This window comes from Pectinophora gossypiella, chromosome 23 (genome assembly GCF_024362695.1).
Source record: "Pectinophora gossypiella chromosome 23, ilPecGoss1.1, whole genome shotgun sequence".
NCBI lineage: Eukaryota > Metazoa > Arthropoda > Insecta > Lepidoptera > Gelechiidae > Pectinophora > Pectinophora gossypiella.
Window position 1 is genome coordinate 1,183,599 of NC_065426.1, and position 15,798 is coordinate 1,199,396.

The window sequence follows — 15,798 nt, forward strand, 5'->3', positions numbered from 1 at the left end:
TTCCTAATTGCCTATATACCCGATGTATCGGGCCCGATCAATCGGATAATGTAATAACCCCTTACAACGCAAACTTGTTCCAAAACAATCACGCATCTACCACGCGACCTCCGCCAACCGTTAGAGCGAGACAACACTCGCGTCACGCGCTATCAGAGTGACAGAGACGGCGACATTTTGTCACTCTGTTGTCAGTTTACTCTCGGCAACCGTTGCTGACACACCGGTTTGTGTAACAAAATAACCTCAAAATAACTATTATTAATAACATTTTTGTAATGAGTAAGAGACTGTACGTCCGGGAGGAAATGAACAACGAAGTATTAATAAAAGAAGTTGAAATCCGTGCGCCTTTGTACGATAGAAGTTTGGCAGCATACAATGATGTTCACCTAAAGTCACTGCTATGGGAAGAGATCGCAGAGAAGTTGTTCCCTCATACATGGGAAAAAATGAATGCAGATCAGAAGGAAAAAGCTGGTATGTTAATTTCAATATATTTGGTACGTAAAGAGGTATTTTTAATAAACATTGGTATGCGTTCCCGGCGACATGTCTTGTCTATGCTAGTGATGTGGTGTTTTAGTGACTGTTATTAGTATAATAGTACGTATTTACCTATCAACTTAACTGTTTAGGCAACAGGTATTATTTTAAGTGGTAGACTTGATTAATGTTTTATTCTTGATATAGGTTATCTTCCTTTTTATTTATATTGCCAATTCAAAAAATATAATGTTTTGTTTTTAATTTATGTATTTATTTTAATCTTTGTTATATCTATGCCTATGATTACGCCATGAGCCGCTGTACATTTTTTTGTTTTAATCTGTTAATTATAATATTTGCAATTATTAAAATTTAATCAATTTATTTAACTAAAATATAGTGGATTATTTAGGTAAAGCTATAGGTTAGGTTAGATAAAGCTATATCATTGCGATAAAATATTTATTTTTATAATTTAAATATTAACAGTTGACTTACGAATTTTCTACATTATTATTAAAATGGACAAAAAATAATCTGATTAAAAATTATGGACTCGTTGATTTAATTGGTTTAATTTATGAATTGTATAAAACTGTATGTGTAGGTTGTGGAATAAATGAGTTAAAATAATAATTATTCTCATTATTTTGTTGTAGGTATCAGAAGTTGAATATAAAATTTAAACAAAGCCTTTAACGTAATACAAAACATAATACTAGTCAACTGTTCCTCAACCGGACAATGGCGAGAAATAATACGTTTCGATACTAGCTAGATACTCTACACTAGCTACTTTACCACACATCACTAGTGTAATAAACGTTCGGCTATGTTCGGGTGTCTTCGGCGACTTATCGCCGCACAGTTGCCCCGTTGATACGCAATTCGCGGAATTTGTATTTCGAAGGTAGAGCAAGACATTTTTTTAAATTTGATTTAAATAAAAATAAGTTTGGATATGCTTTTATTTACTTTTTAATATCACTAGTAGAAAAAAAGTTTTAATTTGCATTTCAAAAAATAATCTAAGTATTTGAATATTTTGTTACTTTTTAATTTCACTAGTAGGTAAAAAGTTTTAATTTGTATTTGAAAAATTAATCAAAACATTTTAAACTGTTTTATTAAAGGATAATTGTGTAATGCTTCCTCGTAGCACCTATTAGGGTAGGCAGAGCTACTTGTTAGAAGACAACTTACACCCGTACTTGGTAATGAAGTTTTAAGATTAGTGTTTGGTGGACCTATCTATCTTATTGGTACCGGTTCTGTTAGACACGGACTTAGTTTTAATTTAGTTTTCTAATTCCAAAACTACCTCTATCTCTTTGCACATGGCTCCGAAACACATTTCCCGGGAATATGGGTTTCCTCACGATGTTTTCTTTCACCGCATGTGATTTATTTAAACATCGAAAACACCAAAAAAAGCATCTAAACATTAATTCGAAAACAAATTCGAAAGTCTTAAGTTACTCCCATGTAAAGATTCGAACCTTGGCTTTAAAAAAGATACTTAATATTCATTAAAATAATTCGGTTTTTTTTTCAGCGAGAGACGTTCAAAAACGTTGGAAGAACTTACGAGCATGCTTCACAAGAGAACTCCGGCACCAAAAAAATATCGTAACCAAACGCCGCAAATACGTCTACTACGACAAACTTCTCTTCCTCTCCCCAACCATTGAACAACTTGAATTATCCTCTAGAACAGAAGACAACGAAGAAGATTACAGAATAGAAGAAGAAGAATACGACATAAAAGAAGATACAATAAATATCCCAATTAATATACCAAATTACCAAAGAAGTAATAGTAGAAAAAGAAACCATGATGGTTCTTCTTTTATGGAGTTTATCCAAGATAGACAGAGTAATCCGGATTCTGATACTAGTTTTGCCTTATCAATAGTGCCTATGTTAAAAGCAGTGCCTTTTCGTGACAAAATTGATGCGCAAATGGCCATTTTGAAAGTATTAAAGAACTTCGTACAGTATGAAGAAAGCTCAAGAGGTACTACTTATAATGACTCGATTAAAATTGAGAGAATTGAAGACGATTATGATGATTAATAAATTCCTTTTTTAATAACTATATATTTATTATTCTGTTGATATTCCTTCTAGTATACGTTGAACTACTGTTACCAAACTGTCGATTTGAAAATTGGCAATCAATTGTTGACCTTGAAAATCATCTATGGTACTACACATAAAATCAGGTACAGGGTGTTAGTGACTTTGAGGTATGATTCTGTGTTGATAACAAGTAGAATTTTCCGTCGGAAAGTAAGGAATTGAAAATAATTAAAAAAAAACACAAAAATTTACATAAAATTTTCGACAGGATTTCCACTTCATATCAACACAGAATTATGGTCTGAATCATCCCCTTCAGTATTATTCTGAGTTGATATCAAATGGAATTTTCCGTCGCAAAATTCATGATTTTTTAAAATTATTTTTTATTCTATACTTTTGCGGTGGAAAATTACACTTTATATTAACTCAGAATAATGAGCTGCATCAGCTCTCTCAGTATTTGTTATGATGTCACTTACACTCCATACAAGTAGAATTGTGCCAATGAGTTACTAATTTATCTTAAGTGCAGTTTCTACTAATACAGTTGGCTTGACCGCTATAGAGAGCTATACGGCTGATAGTCTATAGCGTTGGTATAACAGAAAGCTGCTAGGTGAAGTGTGGTTACTTAGTTCATCTTGCGATGGATGTCTGATCACCCCAATTGCGATATAGGCGCGAGCTTATGTTGTTTATGGTATGTTCATTTACAAGAGGTTTGATTGTACATTTCTCTCACGGTAAGCCTGTCGAGTTTGACTAATGTTCCAGAATGTTCCGAGGTGAGTGGCGGAATAACAAAAAATATCCCTGATTTATGTGCCCAAGTTCCCAATACGCAATTTCTTACTTCTCAACCGCCGACGCTTCGCGGAGTGGTGCTATAAGTTTCATCGCTTTGTCTGTCTGTCTGTCTGTCCGGGCCATCGTAGCTCCAGGATGGTCCGGTCCGGACGGACGGTTTGGTGTCGCGAGCTGATTGGCCGCCTCTATGGCTAGAGTAATCGGGTCGATCAAATTAATGGGTAGTTTCCTAGGTCAAAGATAATCATAATCATATCATTTATTGCGTTCCACATGGTAGGAGGTTGGTAATATAAGGTAAGTAACATATATGGACCCGGATTGGGCACAGCAATTTAAAGGAGATTTACAGCAATTTTTTTAGGCTTAAACATAATAAATAATAAAAATAATAATAATAATAAAAATGTTTTTATTAAAGGTAAAAACCCAATAATTACATAATAAATATAATTGTATAATACAAATTACTTAAAGGTACAATAGTACCTACCGTCTATAACACAAAAAAAAAAATTAAAACAACACAAAATAAATGTGGTGCGATCATTTCTTATTTGATTCCCGATGTACTTTGATCCAGTACCGTATCATCGGGCTAGTCAAGTCTCGGCTAACAACTTTAAGCATGCTATTATCAGAGCAACGCAATCTGTCCCAAAATGAAGATATACGTGCCCTAACAATAGCAAAAAAGTCGGGCATTCTCGCCTCGGCAAACATGCTGGACGCGCTACAAAAGCGAGGAAGCTTCATAAGAATGCGATATGCGTCATTATACTGCACTCTTATGGTGCTAAAGGACGCCCTCTTGTGTCTATACCATAATTGGCAGGTGTAGAAGCACTGACAAAAGGCCCTAAAGAGTGTGCCCTTCACTTCACTACTACATTTTGCAAATCGGCGCGCAAGCATGTTACACCGAACCGACAATGCCCGTCTTTCCCGCTCCATATCGAGATCATCCTTGCGGTCTCCAGTAACGATGTGACCAAGATATTTGATACATAATTTAGATATTTGATACAGAATAAGAACAAGTATACATAATTTAGAGATAAAAGTAAAAGTAAACAACTAATTTTATTAAAAAACTCCTGCAGAGTATAAAAGCTTTTGTCTATTAGATACTGCTTTAAAGTTTTAAAATGAAAAACTATACTTACACACTTACACACACTCACACTTACTTACTTACTTACTTTTTTATTTTTTGTTTTGTTTTTTTGATGACGATGTTTTTTTTTTGTGAATGTATTTATTTCGGTGATGTCTTGCAAGGCTTTTAAAGAATCTTATTATATATTTTAACAGACATAGCGAATGGACCTGAGAGAATAATTTGCAATTTAGTGAAAGGTTGGGCTAGTCTGGTGCGAGGTAAATCATGAAATTCTGATTCTGAGGCAGATTTAAAAGTGTCAAAAAACGTTTTAATTTTACTGTTTAACTTATTTTATGAATTTGAATAATGCAAAATGAAATAATAAGAGCGACATTTTGTCATGTTTTTTTATGACGTCACAGGTTGCGTTTTCATACAAATTCCATAGAAAATCCTGAGATAAAAGGTGTTCGTCAGAATGGCCGGTGAACAGTCGTGTTTAGCTCTAAAATAGTGTCGAGTAGTTGCTTCCTCGTTGCTTCTCACTGCTTCCAAGGACTAGAAGGTTGCTTCCATCATATTTTAGAATAGAAACAACATTTAAGGTTCACCGGCCATTCTGACGTCTGGACTGCTGGTGAACTTCCATAGCGTAATAACTATGCGGAATAGCTGAAAAACTCAAATACCAAAGTTTGCTTATCAGTTGCTTCCTACGTTATTTGTAAACTTAGACCTTACAGACATCAAGGAAACAAAGATACTTTACAAGTAAAATAGAAAAGCACAAAACGCCTGTTAAAAAAATAATATCATGGATTAAACATGGGTAATATTTCTGGACACGTTGCTCTAATATTTTGGACAGGCTCTTTGTGCTCTCTTAATTAACTTGTAAAGTATCTTTGTTTCCTTGATGTCTGTAGGATCTAAGTTTACGAATAACGCAGGAAGCAACTGAGAAGCAAACTTTGGTATTTGAGAATTTCAGCTATTCTGCATAGTTATTAGGCTACGGAAGTTCACCCGCAGTCCTGACGTCAGAATGGCCGGTGAACCTTAAATGTTGTTTCTATTCTAAAATATGATGGAAGCAACCTTCTAGTCCTTGGAAGCAGTGAGAAGCAACGAGGAAGCAACTACTCGACACTATTTCAGAGCTAAACACGACTGTTCACCGGCCATTCTGACGAACACGATAAAAGGGCCTCACTCAGCACAAGCCGCGGCGTGAACCACGACGCTGATATTAGTGTGCCCTGCTGGGTGAGGCACGAATGTCGTGTTCCATAATATGCGTTAATATTCGTAACAATAAATTACTTAAATAGAATTTAGGATTTCCACTCAATGCGATGTTTTGCAGCCTCTATCTATAGCTTACTACTTACACAGCTGTATTACTTTTATAGTTATTATTTATGTAATATTATATTACTTTTTGTGCCCATACTAAATAAACTCTTGGCTCCTATACCAGCAAAGTTCGGTATCGCCCAGATAACGAGATATTTACTCAGAACTGGCCGCCATATTTATTAGCGCCCCACTTCCGTTTCCGCTCGGAGCGTGATTTAAACGCGTATTTCCGACGAATCACTTGACTAACCCCCGCCCCAGGATATTGTCTTAATATATTGCAGCTTTATTTTTCATGTCTGAAAAATTCTTCTTCTATCGTGTGGGTTGTGAGGTGGAGTACCAACCTCATCAACCCTGGTGTCAGGGTTACTATTGAGCCGCCAAAGGCCCCTGACATGGTTCATGTAACGACTACTTACTTCCATCAGTAAGTAGTAACCGGGACCAACAGCTTAACGTGCCTTCCGAAGCACGGATCATCTTACTTTCGGACGATCAGGTAATTAGCCTGTAATGTCCTAACCAAAGTAGGGACCACAAAGTAATTTTTGTGATATTATGTCCTCACCGGGAACCGACCACTGGACCACGGAGGTCGTTGAAAAGTATTATTTGATTATATTTTATTAACCGACGTGAACAAAGAAAGAAGTTATCAATTTCCCGTATGAATATTATACAGGGTGTTAGTGACATGATTATGACTCAGATCGTGATTTTGAATGTCTATCAAGTGGAATGCGTCGCAAAAGTATGGGACAGAAAATATAAAAAAAAAAAAATTATAATTTTTATGAATTTTCCGACAGAAAATTCCACTTGATATCAACTGAGAATCATTGTCTGAATCATCGCCCTCAGTATACGTTACAGTGCGCTAACACCAATACGCACTCGTATGGATACCTGGGGGTTAAAAAGGCATTGAAGCAATTTGTCTAAAAAAAAAGCAAAATTACAATTCGAAATTTGCGCATATAAAAGTAAGTGCGCAATGCAAACAAAAGTTAAATACCATTTGCGTTTTTAGATGAATTCCTTGGCTGGCCAACTGCCTGTCACTTGAGGTCGGCGATGCTACAGCAGCGCCATCTAGTTCTGAGATCATCCTTAACAGTCATCATCATCATCATCAGCCCATTAACGTCCCCACTGCTGGGGCACGGGCCGTCCCTATGGATGGATAGGGAGATCGGGCCTTAAACCATCACGCGGGCCCAGTGCAGATTGATGGTTATTAACGACTGCTAATGCAGCCGGGACCAACGGTTTAACGTGCCTTCCGAAGCACGGAGGAGCTCGAGATAAAAACTTTTTTTTTGTGGTCACCCGTCCTATGACCGGCCTTTGTGAAAGTTGCTTAACTTTAACAATCGCAGACCGTTTACCGCTGCGCCACCGAGCTCCTCACAGTATAAAATTTAAAATAATTTACTATTAATCGATTAATTGCATGACTTCCTCCCTTAGCCTTGCCCTTCTTTTAGTATTCTTAGGACTATAATAAATCAGGTTTGGCAACTCAATTATAGCTCTGACAGGGCTGGTGATGGTCTAGGCAGTCATCGACCTTACATAACAAGCTTCATTTAGGTATTAGGTACCCAAAATAATACGAAAACCAATATCTGTGTACCTAATATATATTTTTAGGAAAATTAACTGTCAAAACTTGATATGGGTACGAGACATTACCAATAGGTACCAGGTATAGCTATACCTAGGTAAATATAGACTTGTCTAGGCAGAATTTCGATCTAAGTAATATTAGTTCATTCCTAACTAATATTACTTAGAGATATTGTATAAACATATGTATTATTTACTATTTATTTGCAAATATAATATAAAAGTAACACAATTTATGTAATCTTAACTTATAAATTAACAATTCAAGACCTTACGTGTCTAATCGTCAAATAATCCCCCCCGAGATATTCCAGGCGCAAAGGTCCCCATTACACTCGCCGCATTACCACGTTGTATGGCGATGGACAACCTTTGCACCAAGAAAGAGCCCGCACGCATATCAGACCCCCTCTCTCTTAACCTACGCCCCAGTTCCCTAATGAAGGCTATAGCCTCCAACCCCCAACATCCTGACGTCTCAAACGCAAGCGGTACAAAATAATAGTTGCCCACTAGAGCCGAATATTTGTCCCGCTTTCTATCCGCAGCAAACTCAGCCGCGGCGCCAGCCGTCCGCACCGTTCGGCTGAGATGCGAGGCAGCGAAAGTGCTGACGCATGTGGCATCCCACAGCAGGCATTTTCCCTTCCGCCACGGCACCATAGTCAGGCCGTCCGGTCTTTTGCCGTCGGAGCGGCAAAGACCCGGGGGCTCCAGCACACACGGAATGTTGGCGGATATTAAGGCCCTCCGGATGATGTCATTGAGAGCGTGGTGGCATAACATAAACATATTAGTTCATCCCGCAGCCTCTGTGGTCCAGTGGTTGAGCGTTGGACTCACGATCCGGAGGCCCCGGGTTCGAATCCCAATGGGGACATATCACAAAAATCACTCTCTCATTACAGGCTGTTCACCTGATTGTCCGAAAGTAAGATTATCCGTGCTTCGGAAGGCACGTTAAGCCGATGGTCCCGGTTACTATTTAAGTAAGTGAGTTATCGTTACCTGAGCCATGTCAGGGGCCTTTGGCGGCTCAATAATAACCCCGATACAAGAAGAGATTCATCCCGAAATATTTATTTACCCTTTTGAGTATTTAAATATTTCGTTTTTGGGTATTTTACAAACTTAACACTATTAAGAGAAACTTAGTAAAATGATTTACGTTAACACGTTCATTGTGTATGAACCACATATGAGGAAATACATTTGAGACTCATACGTCCATGACCCACATGTGGGGCACATTTGTTGTTGACATAGTGTGTCTATGTACATAAATTCTGATGTGTTTATCGAAAAATTATACATTATATAATTAATTATACATTACACGTGAGGGGTTGGTACACACTACGCAGTGAACGTGTTAAGCAGCTGGTCTCGGCTATTAGCCGTAAAGCGGTGGTGGAGTATGATCCATACCCGCTTAGGTCGATTGAGGGGAGGCCTTTGCCCAGCAGTGGGACGTATATTATGTTTTGTATAATTGTACCTATAAATCAATATAGGTAGGTACAATATAGGTCTAAGTCTGGGCAAAATTTCCATCTAACATGAGTTTGAATTGAAATACCGCTTTACATTAGGATACGCCTCGAGCATTCGCATAATTTCACCTAACTTTACCTCGATGCACGCTTCATTTGAATTCTAGACAATGCCCAGTCTAGTCTAAACTGGAAATCTTGTTTTAGACATAATATAAACTCACATACAGGGTGTTAGTGACATCGTAACGAATACTAAGGGGGATGATTCAGACCACGATTCTGCAAAATTCATGGTTTTTGTTTAGTTTTTATTAAATATTTTCAATTCTATACTTTTGCGATGGAAAATTCCACTTGATATTAACTCAAAATAATAAGCTGAATCATCCCTCTCAGTATTCGTTACTAAGTCACTAACACCCCGTGCAAGTACATACATACACCATCATCCCCCTCAGTATTCGTTACGGTGTCACTAACACCCATAAGTACCTACTTGTATGGCTACCTGAATGTTCTTGCACGGGGTGTTAGTTACATCGTAACGAATACTGAGAGGGATTATTCAGCTCTTTATTCTGAGTCCATTTCAAGTGGAATTTTCCACCGCAAAAGTATAGAATTAATTAAAAAAACTAGAAAAATATCATGAATTTTGCCTGTATATAACGTATACGGGATTCTCTTAAAATGCATAAATGGTTTTGTCATAATTTTAATTATCATAATCCTTTTCGCATAACGTTTTAAGCATAATAGTACTTTCCCATAATAACATCTAAGAATACTGGTTTGTTAGGTATAACTTATTTTTAGACTAATATTTGTTGGTATATTTTTGATTCGCATATAAATAGGTATCCATAATTCTTTTTTAGAATAATAGTTTAACTCTTATGTTTTCTAAGAAGATTTATGGCTGTTTTAATTTAGAAGTTAATTTCTGTTTAAGTTTTATACATATTTTATACATATTTAATTATATATAAATATATATACACTTAGATATATAAGCTTGTTGTTGTAATTACGAATGTTGTGTGTACCTGTAATTGGAGCACATATACAAAAACTAATTTAAGACTTGTATTTTATAACTTTACAATATGTGTACTGTTGGTATACCTATCTAAATAAATAAAAATAAATAAATAGTGTTTTGTCATAATTTTTACAAGGCATAACAGTAGTAGGTTAGGGTGCGGCGGGGGTGGCCCTTGGGCCACCCCTACGCCGCCAGCATGTTTATCTTACACACGAAAAGTATACTGAATGACACCAACAGCATGAAATAGAGTCAAAAAATATAAAAAGTCACAATCATGAACAAATGCAGCCAAGGAAAAAGTAAGTTTCGGAAATGTTCAAAGTTGTGCCAAAACTTTTCTTATTCGGAGTATAGTTTTTATGCTTATAATACTTATGCTTATATGTCATTATTGTCATTAATTATTATGCTTATGGTAGTTATGAGTTTCAAAATTATGCTTAAAAAGTTATGACAAATTAATACTATGCGTAACTAATAATAGGACAAGTAACATTATGCCATGGTAAATTATTACATAAAAAAATATGCGTAAAAATAGAGAACCAATGTATACGCCCCGCTTTCCTTTTCGGCGGATAAGAAAATGACAGGGGTAACTTAAAATTGGACGGTGTGTACAGTCATGAGCAATATAATGTACCCACTTTAGGACTCTGTCGCACTAACATATTTGACATTTAGTGAGACTTACAGTTCAATTTGTCAAAAAAGTTAATGTGACATGGTACCAAAGTGTATACATATTAATGCACGTGACCGTACCTATATAATATGTTATTGAATATTGCATTGCATATAATACATAAATGTATAGTACACACCGTCTTACTTTATTTTAAGTTACCCCTGTCATTTTCTTATCCGCCGAAAAGGAAAGCGGGAGGGTAATCGACAGGGTAAAATGTACGGTTTCTTTTTTTTTGACGTGGCTTACGTCAATTTTCGTGGCCAGGGTCGTGGCTGACGCCACTGCTGAGCGAGGTCCTTTTATTCCGGACGCCACCGTAGACGATCGGGCCGTAAGTGCGTTGCATTTAGGATACTTACTTTTATTATTATTTTTATGATTTTGGTTTGTTTTTCTTTTTGTTTTGAATTTCTAAAAAAAATATAATATATATTAAATAAAATAAAAAATATATATATGTATATATATTAAATTTATATATATTTTCTTTTTTTAGAAAATAGAATTATTTAATATTATTTAAAATAATTTAAATAATTCTATTTAAAATTATTTAATAATTATTCTTAATTATTTATTTCATCGGGCCGTCACGTAGTGCGTTGCATTTAGGACAATTTACTGTTATTATTATTATGATTTTGATTTGCTTTTCTTTTTTTGCTAATAAATATTGATCTTGGTGTTCTTTTTGTTTTTTTTTTGTTATTGGTTTCTGTGTGGTTTTTGTCCAGTATTGAATGTAATGTACCTGTCTGTCTGTGGTGTCCGGAAGAAATTAATGTTTTTTCTTTTTTTTCCTAGCAATGCAACAAAATAAAACCAATTTCAAGGAAACATCGTAAAATAAATATGGAATCGCCAAACCATTGAGTTATCATTATTGCTTTCTTGAAAGGAACAGGCGCTTTCTTAAATGATATATTGAGAAAATAAAACAGATATTATGGCTCGCTTTTGAAAGGTTTACAACCTTGTTTTCTTGTATCTAGTTGTAGACAAAACAGCCTTCACAAGTACCTAATTTTTTACCCGATTGGGGTAAAGCAAAAAAGAGGATTATGTGTTTGACCGCTATGTATGTATGTGTGAGTGTACATGCACGTTTGTTCCGACCTAACTTCTACACCACCTGTCAGAATTTAACAAATGAGGTGTCACGAGAAGCGTCTTGATTGTCCGGTGGTTATTAAAAGACTTAATTTGAAAATTATAATTATGTACATATTACTAGCTTTGATTTAAAAGCTTTATTTTTACACAGCTTCAAGGGAATGCATATTCTATATTAAATTTAACTTGATACCTTTACGCGTTCCCGAGAAAAACGATCTTGATTGACAGATGGACAGACGGACGAACAACCAAGTCTTCTTCTATCGTGTGGGTTGTGAGGCGGATTACCAACCTCATCAACCCTGGTGTCAGGGTTACTATTGAGCCGCCAAAGGCCCCTGACATAGTGTAGTGTGTAACGACTACATACAACAGTAAGTAGTAACCGGGACCAACGGCTTAACGTGCCTTCCGAAGGATCATCTTACTTTCGGACAATCAGGTGATCAGCCTGTAATGTCCTAACCAAACTAGGGACCACAAAGTTATTTTTGTGATATGTCCCCACCGGGAATTGAACCCAGAACACTCAACCCCTGGACCACGGAGGTCATTAATAACTAAGTGAACCTACATGAGTTCCGTTTTTTTAAAGGTTGGAACCCTAAAAATATTAAAAAGCTGCTGTCAAATGCTCGTTTGCACTCTGAAAAGATAGTAATGCAAAGGCTCTAATCTGAAGGCTCAATCAACCACCTCACTCGAGATTTTAGACTGAAATCAGAACTTTGAAAATTCGTTTTGCCTATCGAGAACCGTGGATAGGACTCCGGTGACTAATGTTGGATTAAATCCAAATTCAGGATTTATGGCGCCTTGTCGATTTCCTATAAATCTTCAGTTGTTGAATACTCGCGGCGGGATCTCTATCTATAAGTTAATTATAAATATCTACTATTAGTCGTTGGATTACATAACATAAACTGCCTATATACGTCCCACTGCTGGGCACAGACCTCCCCTCAATCAACCGGAGGGGGTATGGAGCCACTCAACCACGCTGCTCCACTGCGGGTTGATGGAGATGTTTTTACGGCTAATAGACGGGACCAACGGCTTAACGTGCCCTCCGAAGCACGGAATCATCTTACTTTTTCGGACAATCAGGTGATTCAAGCCTAAAAAGTCCTTACCAAACAAAGAACAGTCACACGAAGTGATTTCGACAATGTCCCCATCGGGAATCGAACCTGGACCTCCAGATCGTGAGCCTAACGCTCTAACCACAAGACCACGGAGGCGTTGGATTAAAAGAGAATAAAAAACGTAGAACACTGTTAGCTTACTGTTGCCTATCAACAGGCCTGCAATGTATTAAACAAAGGGAAGTTTCACAAATTTCGACAATGTCCCCGGAATGGAATCGAACACGGACCTCCAGATCGTGAGCCTAACGCTCTCTAACCACTAGACCATGGAAGCTGTTTTTAGAAACCTGGTATGTCGAAAATTGGACCAATAGATTCTACTGAATTCCACTTTATAAGTTTGAAATCATGTTTGGATCGTAGATAATTGATATTACGTGGTTTCGAGGACTTGTGCGCAGTTAATGGCAATTAGGCTCGCCCCCAATATATAGGGACTTAAAAGTACCTAGCAAGAAGTGGGTTGGGTATATAATATGAAAGAAAGAAAGAAAGAAAGAAAGAAAGAAAGAAAGAAAGAAAGAAAGAAAGAAAGAAAGAAAGAAAGAAAGAAAGAAAGAAAGAAAAAAAGAAAGAAAGAAAGAAAGAAAGAAAGTAAGAAAGAAAGAAAGAAAGAAACATTGATTACTCCCGAACACCACAGACACAGACAAACAGGTACATTACATTCAACACAGGACAGAAACCACACAGAAATCAATACACACAAAAAAAAAAAAAAACAAAAAGAACACCAAGATCAAAACTAATTAGCAAAAAAAGAAAAGCAAACCAAAATCATAAAAATATAATAATTAATAACAGTAAGTTATTTAATATATTATTTATTTAGTTATTATAATAATTAAGAATAATTTTTGAATAATCTCAATTTATTTTAGTAATAAATAATTGAGAATTGAGAATTGAATATCATCTGCGGTGGCGTCCGGAATAAAAGGACATCTCCCAGCATAAGTCGCAGTGTGAGCCAATACGCTGGTATTCTGCGGGCCCTGCTGAGTGAGGCCAATATACACCTCTGTTTACCCCTTTACGGATACAGGCGTTATGTTATGTTATCTTTGTTCAGTTTCATCAGTAAAATAATAACCAGTAGGGCTAACAAGCGCGACGTGATAAAAAATTGTCACGGTCATTTTATCGATTCTGACGATATAATTATGTCGTTTAATCGATAGCTAATATTTGAACTCAAATAAGTCATGTCGATCTGTTAAAATACGAACATAACCAAGTGGCACGCAAGTTAGGGAAGAAACTTCTCGATTTCAACTTTTATTGAATTGATCGATAATTTTATCACTTTGCGCATATTAGGTAGTTTAGAAGCACAGATGATAATTGGGTGATCAGACTGTCTGTACCTAACCAAACTTGTGATCACAAAGTGATTTTTGTGTAATATGTCCACTCTAGGTTGTCTGGATTATGAGCTCAAAGCTGAACCACTGGACTATTGAGGTCTTTGACACAAACCTTCTGTCGGTTTTTACGACATGCTCGCCATAGAGGCAGCCAATCAGCTCGCGACACCAAACACTTCAAGTACCCGATACCGACCCCGCCAGCGTGGTCAACGATTTCCCTGAGCTGATCGTTATCGACCCAATCGGGTCGATTCATTTTTTCAAATATTTTTTCCTCTCAGACGACGCCCTGAGCCGAGGTTCGCGCCCAACTTGGCACCCTCAGGGCTGTTGTCTTAAACTTTGTACCGGGTGAGAGCCTTCAGCGCTCCCCACAGCGCTAGCCAAGTAGTTAATGCCATCTGTGGCAAATCTACAATAAATCACGTCAAAAAACTAAAACTTAACGACATGCAGGGGAAGATAAGCAGCTGAACGCTTTCTATGATCTCTGTTCGCTCTCAGTTTAGCATAGAAGCAAAGACCTCGTACATTTCAAAAAGCATAAATTTTCCGTCAAACTCGTAGTTTTTTTAATAGTTCGTTTGCCTTGTGATTCTGAAGAGATGTATTTATGTAGAGCAGGGTAGACGGACCAAGTATGGCAAGAATGGCGTCAGTAGACCAGATGCACACTTAAACCTGCCTCGCTGTGACGTGGTAAGGATGGGTTACTATCGATAGAATTTGTATCGATATTCTTAAAATCAGCAGCCTCTATGGTGGGGATATTGTCGAACTCACTTTGTGAGACAGTCTTTTGTCTGACAAGGACATTGCAGGCTTCAATCACACGATTATCCAAAAAAGTGTAAAGATTCCTTCATTTGAATCCGGGCTACTACTTACTGATATAAGTTCATTGTCGTTACATGAGCCAGTCAGGGGACTTTGTCAGCTCAATAAAAACCCTGATATCAGGGTTGAAGATGTTGATCAATGATTTCACAATTGATACGAATGGAGAAGTAGAAGAAGAATGCTTAAAATAAGTAACTTACATAAAGAAGGGGTTTAAAGAACCACATTGCTCACATTGCACAAATGTCAAAATGCAAAATTGCTTTCTTAGATGAATTGCAACAATACTACCCTATCCTCTCCTCTCACTCTCTCTTTGTTCTTTCTCTGTATCTCTGTCTGTCTCTCTTTGTGTTCTTTTTAGACCCCCTGGTCTTTTATTGATCCCATTGGCCTTGACAACACTGGCATAGTCGCCATGTTGTGTAGAGGGGTTGGAGAGGATAATAAACTTGTTGGGTCCTGAGATGATTTTGGACGATCCTTCTGTTCCTCCGGGATCTCCGGATCGTGGGACCAATCCTCAACCACTGGACCACATAGGTCGTTATCGATATCGCTATCGACAGTCGGCAGCCCTACTTGCTTACCGGAGCGCGTAATCAGGTGACT

The 15,798-nt window shown here is 37.1% G+C and overlaps 1 protein-coding gene across 1 annotated transcript; it reads left to right on the plus strand.

The window, feature by feature from the left end:
* The first annotated feature begins 213 nt into the window (after positions 1-213).
* LOC126377451 (uncharacterized) lies at positions 214-2,565 on the plus strand. Its single transcript, XM_050025186.1, has 2 exons — positions 214-480; positions 2,045-2,565. Exons 1-2 carry the CDS (start codon positions 279-281, stop codon positions 2,563-2,565), a joined length of 723 nt encoding a protein of 240 aa, XP_049881143.1. The 5' UTR covers positions 214-278.
* Positions 2,566-15,798: the final 13,233 nt, after the last annotated feature.

Bases quoted from the DNA above. Each gene is read 5' to 3' on its own strand.
- LOC126377451 (XM_050025186.1), top strand. From the start codon at position 279: ATGAGTAAGAGACTGTACGTCCGGGAGGAAATGAACAACGAAGTATTA. The intron at 481-2,044 runs GTATGTTAATTT...TTTTTTTTTCAG, and splicing joins AGATCAGAAGGAAAAAGCTG to CGAGAGACGTTCAAAAACGT.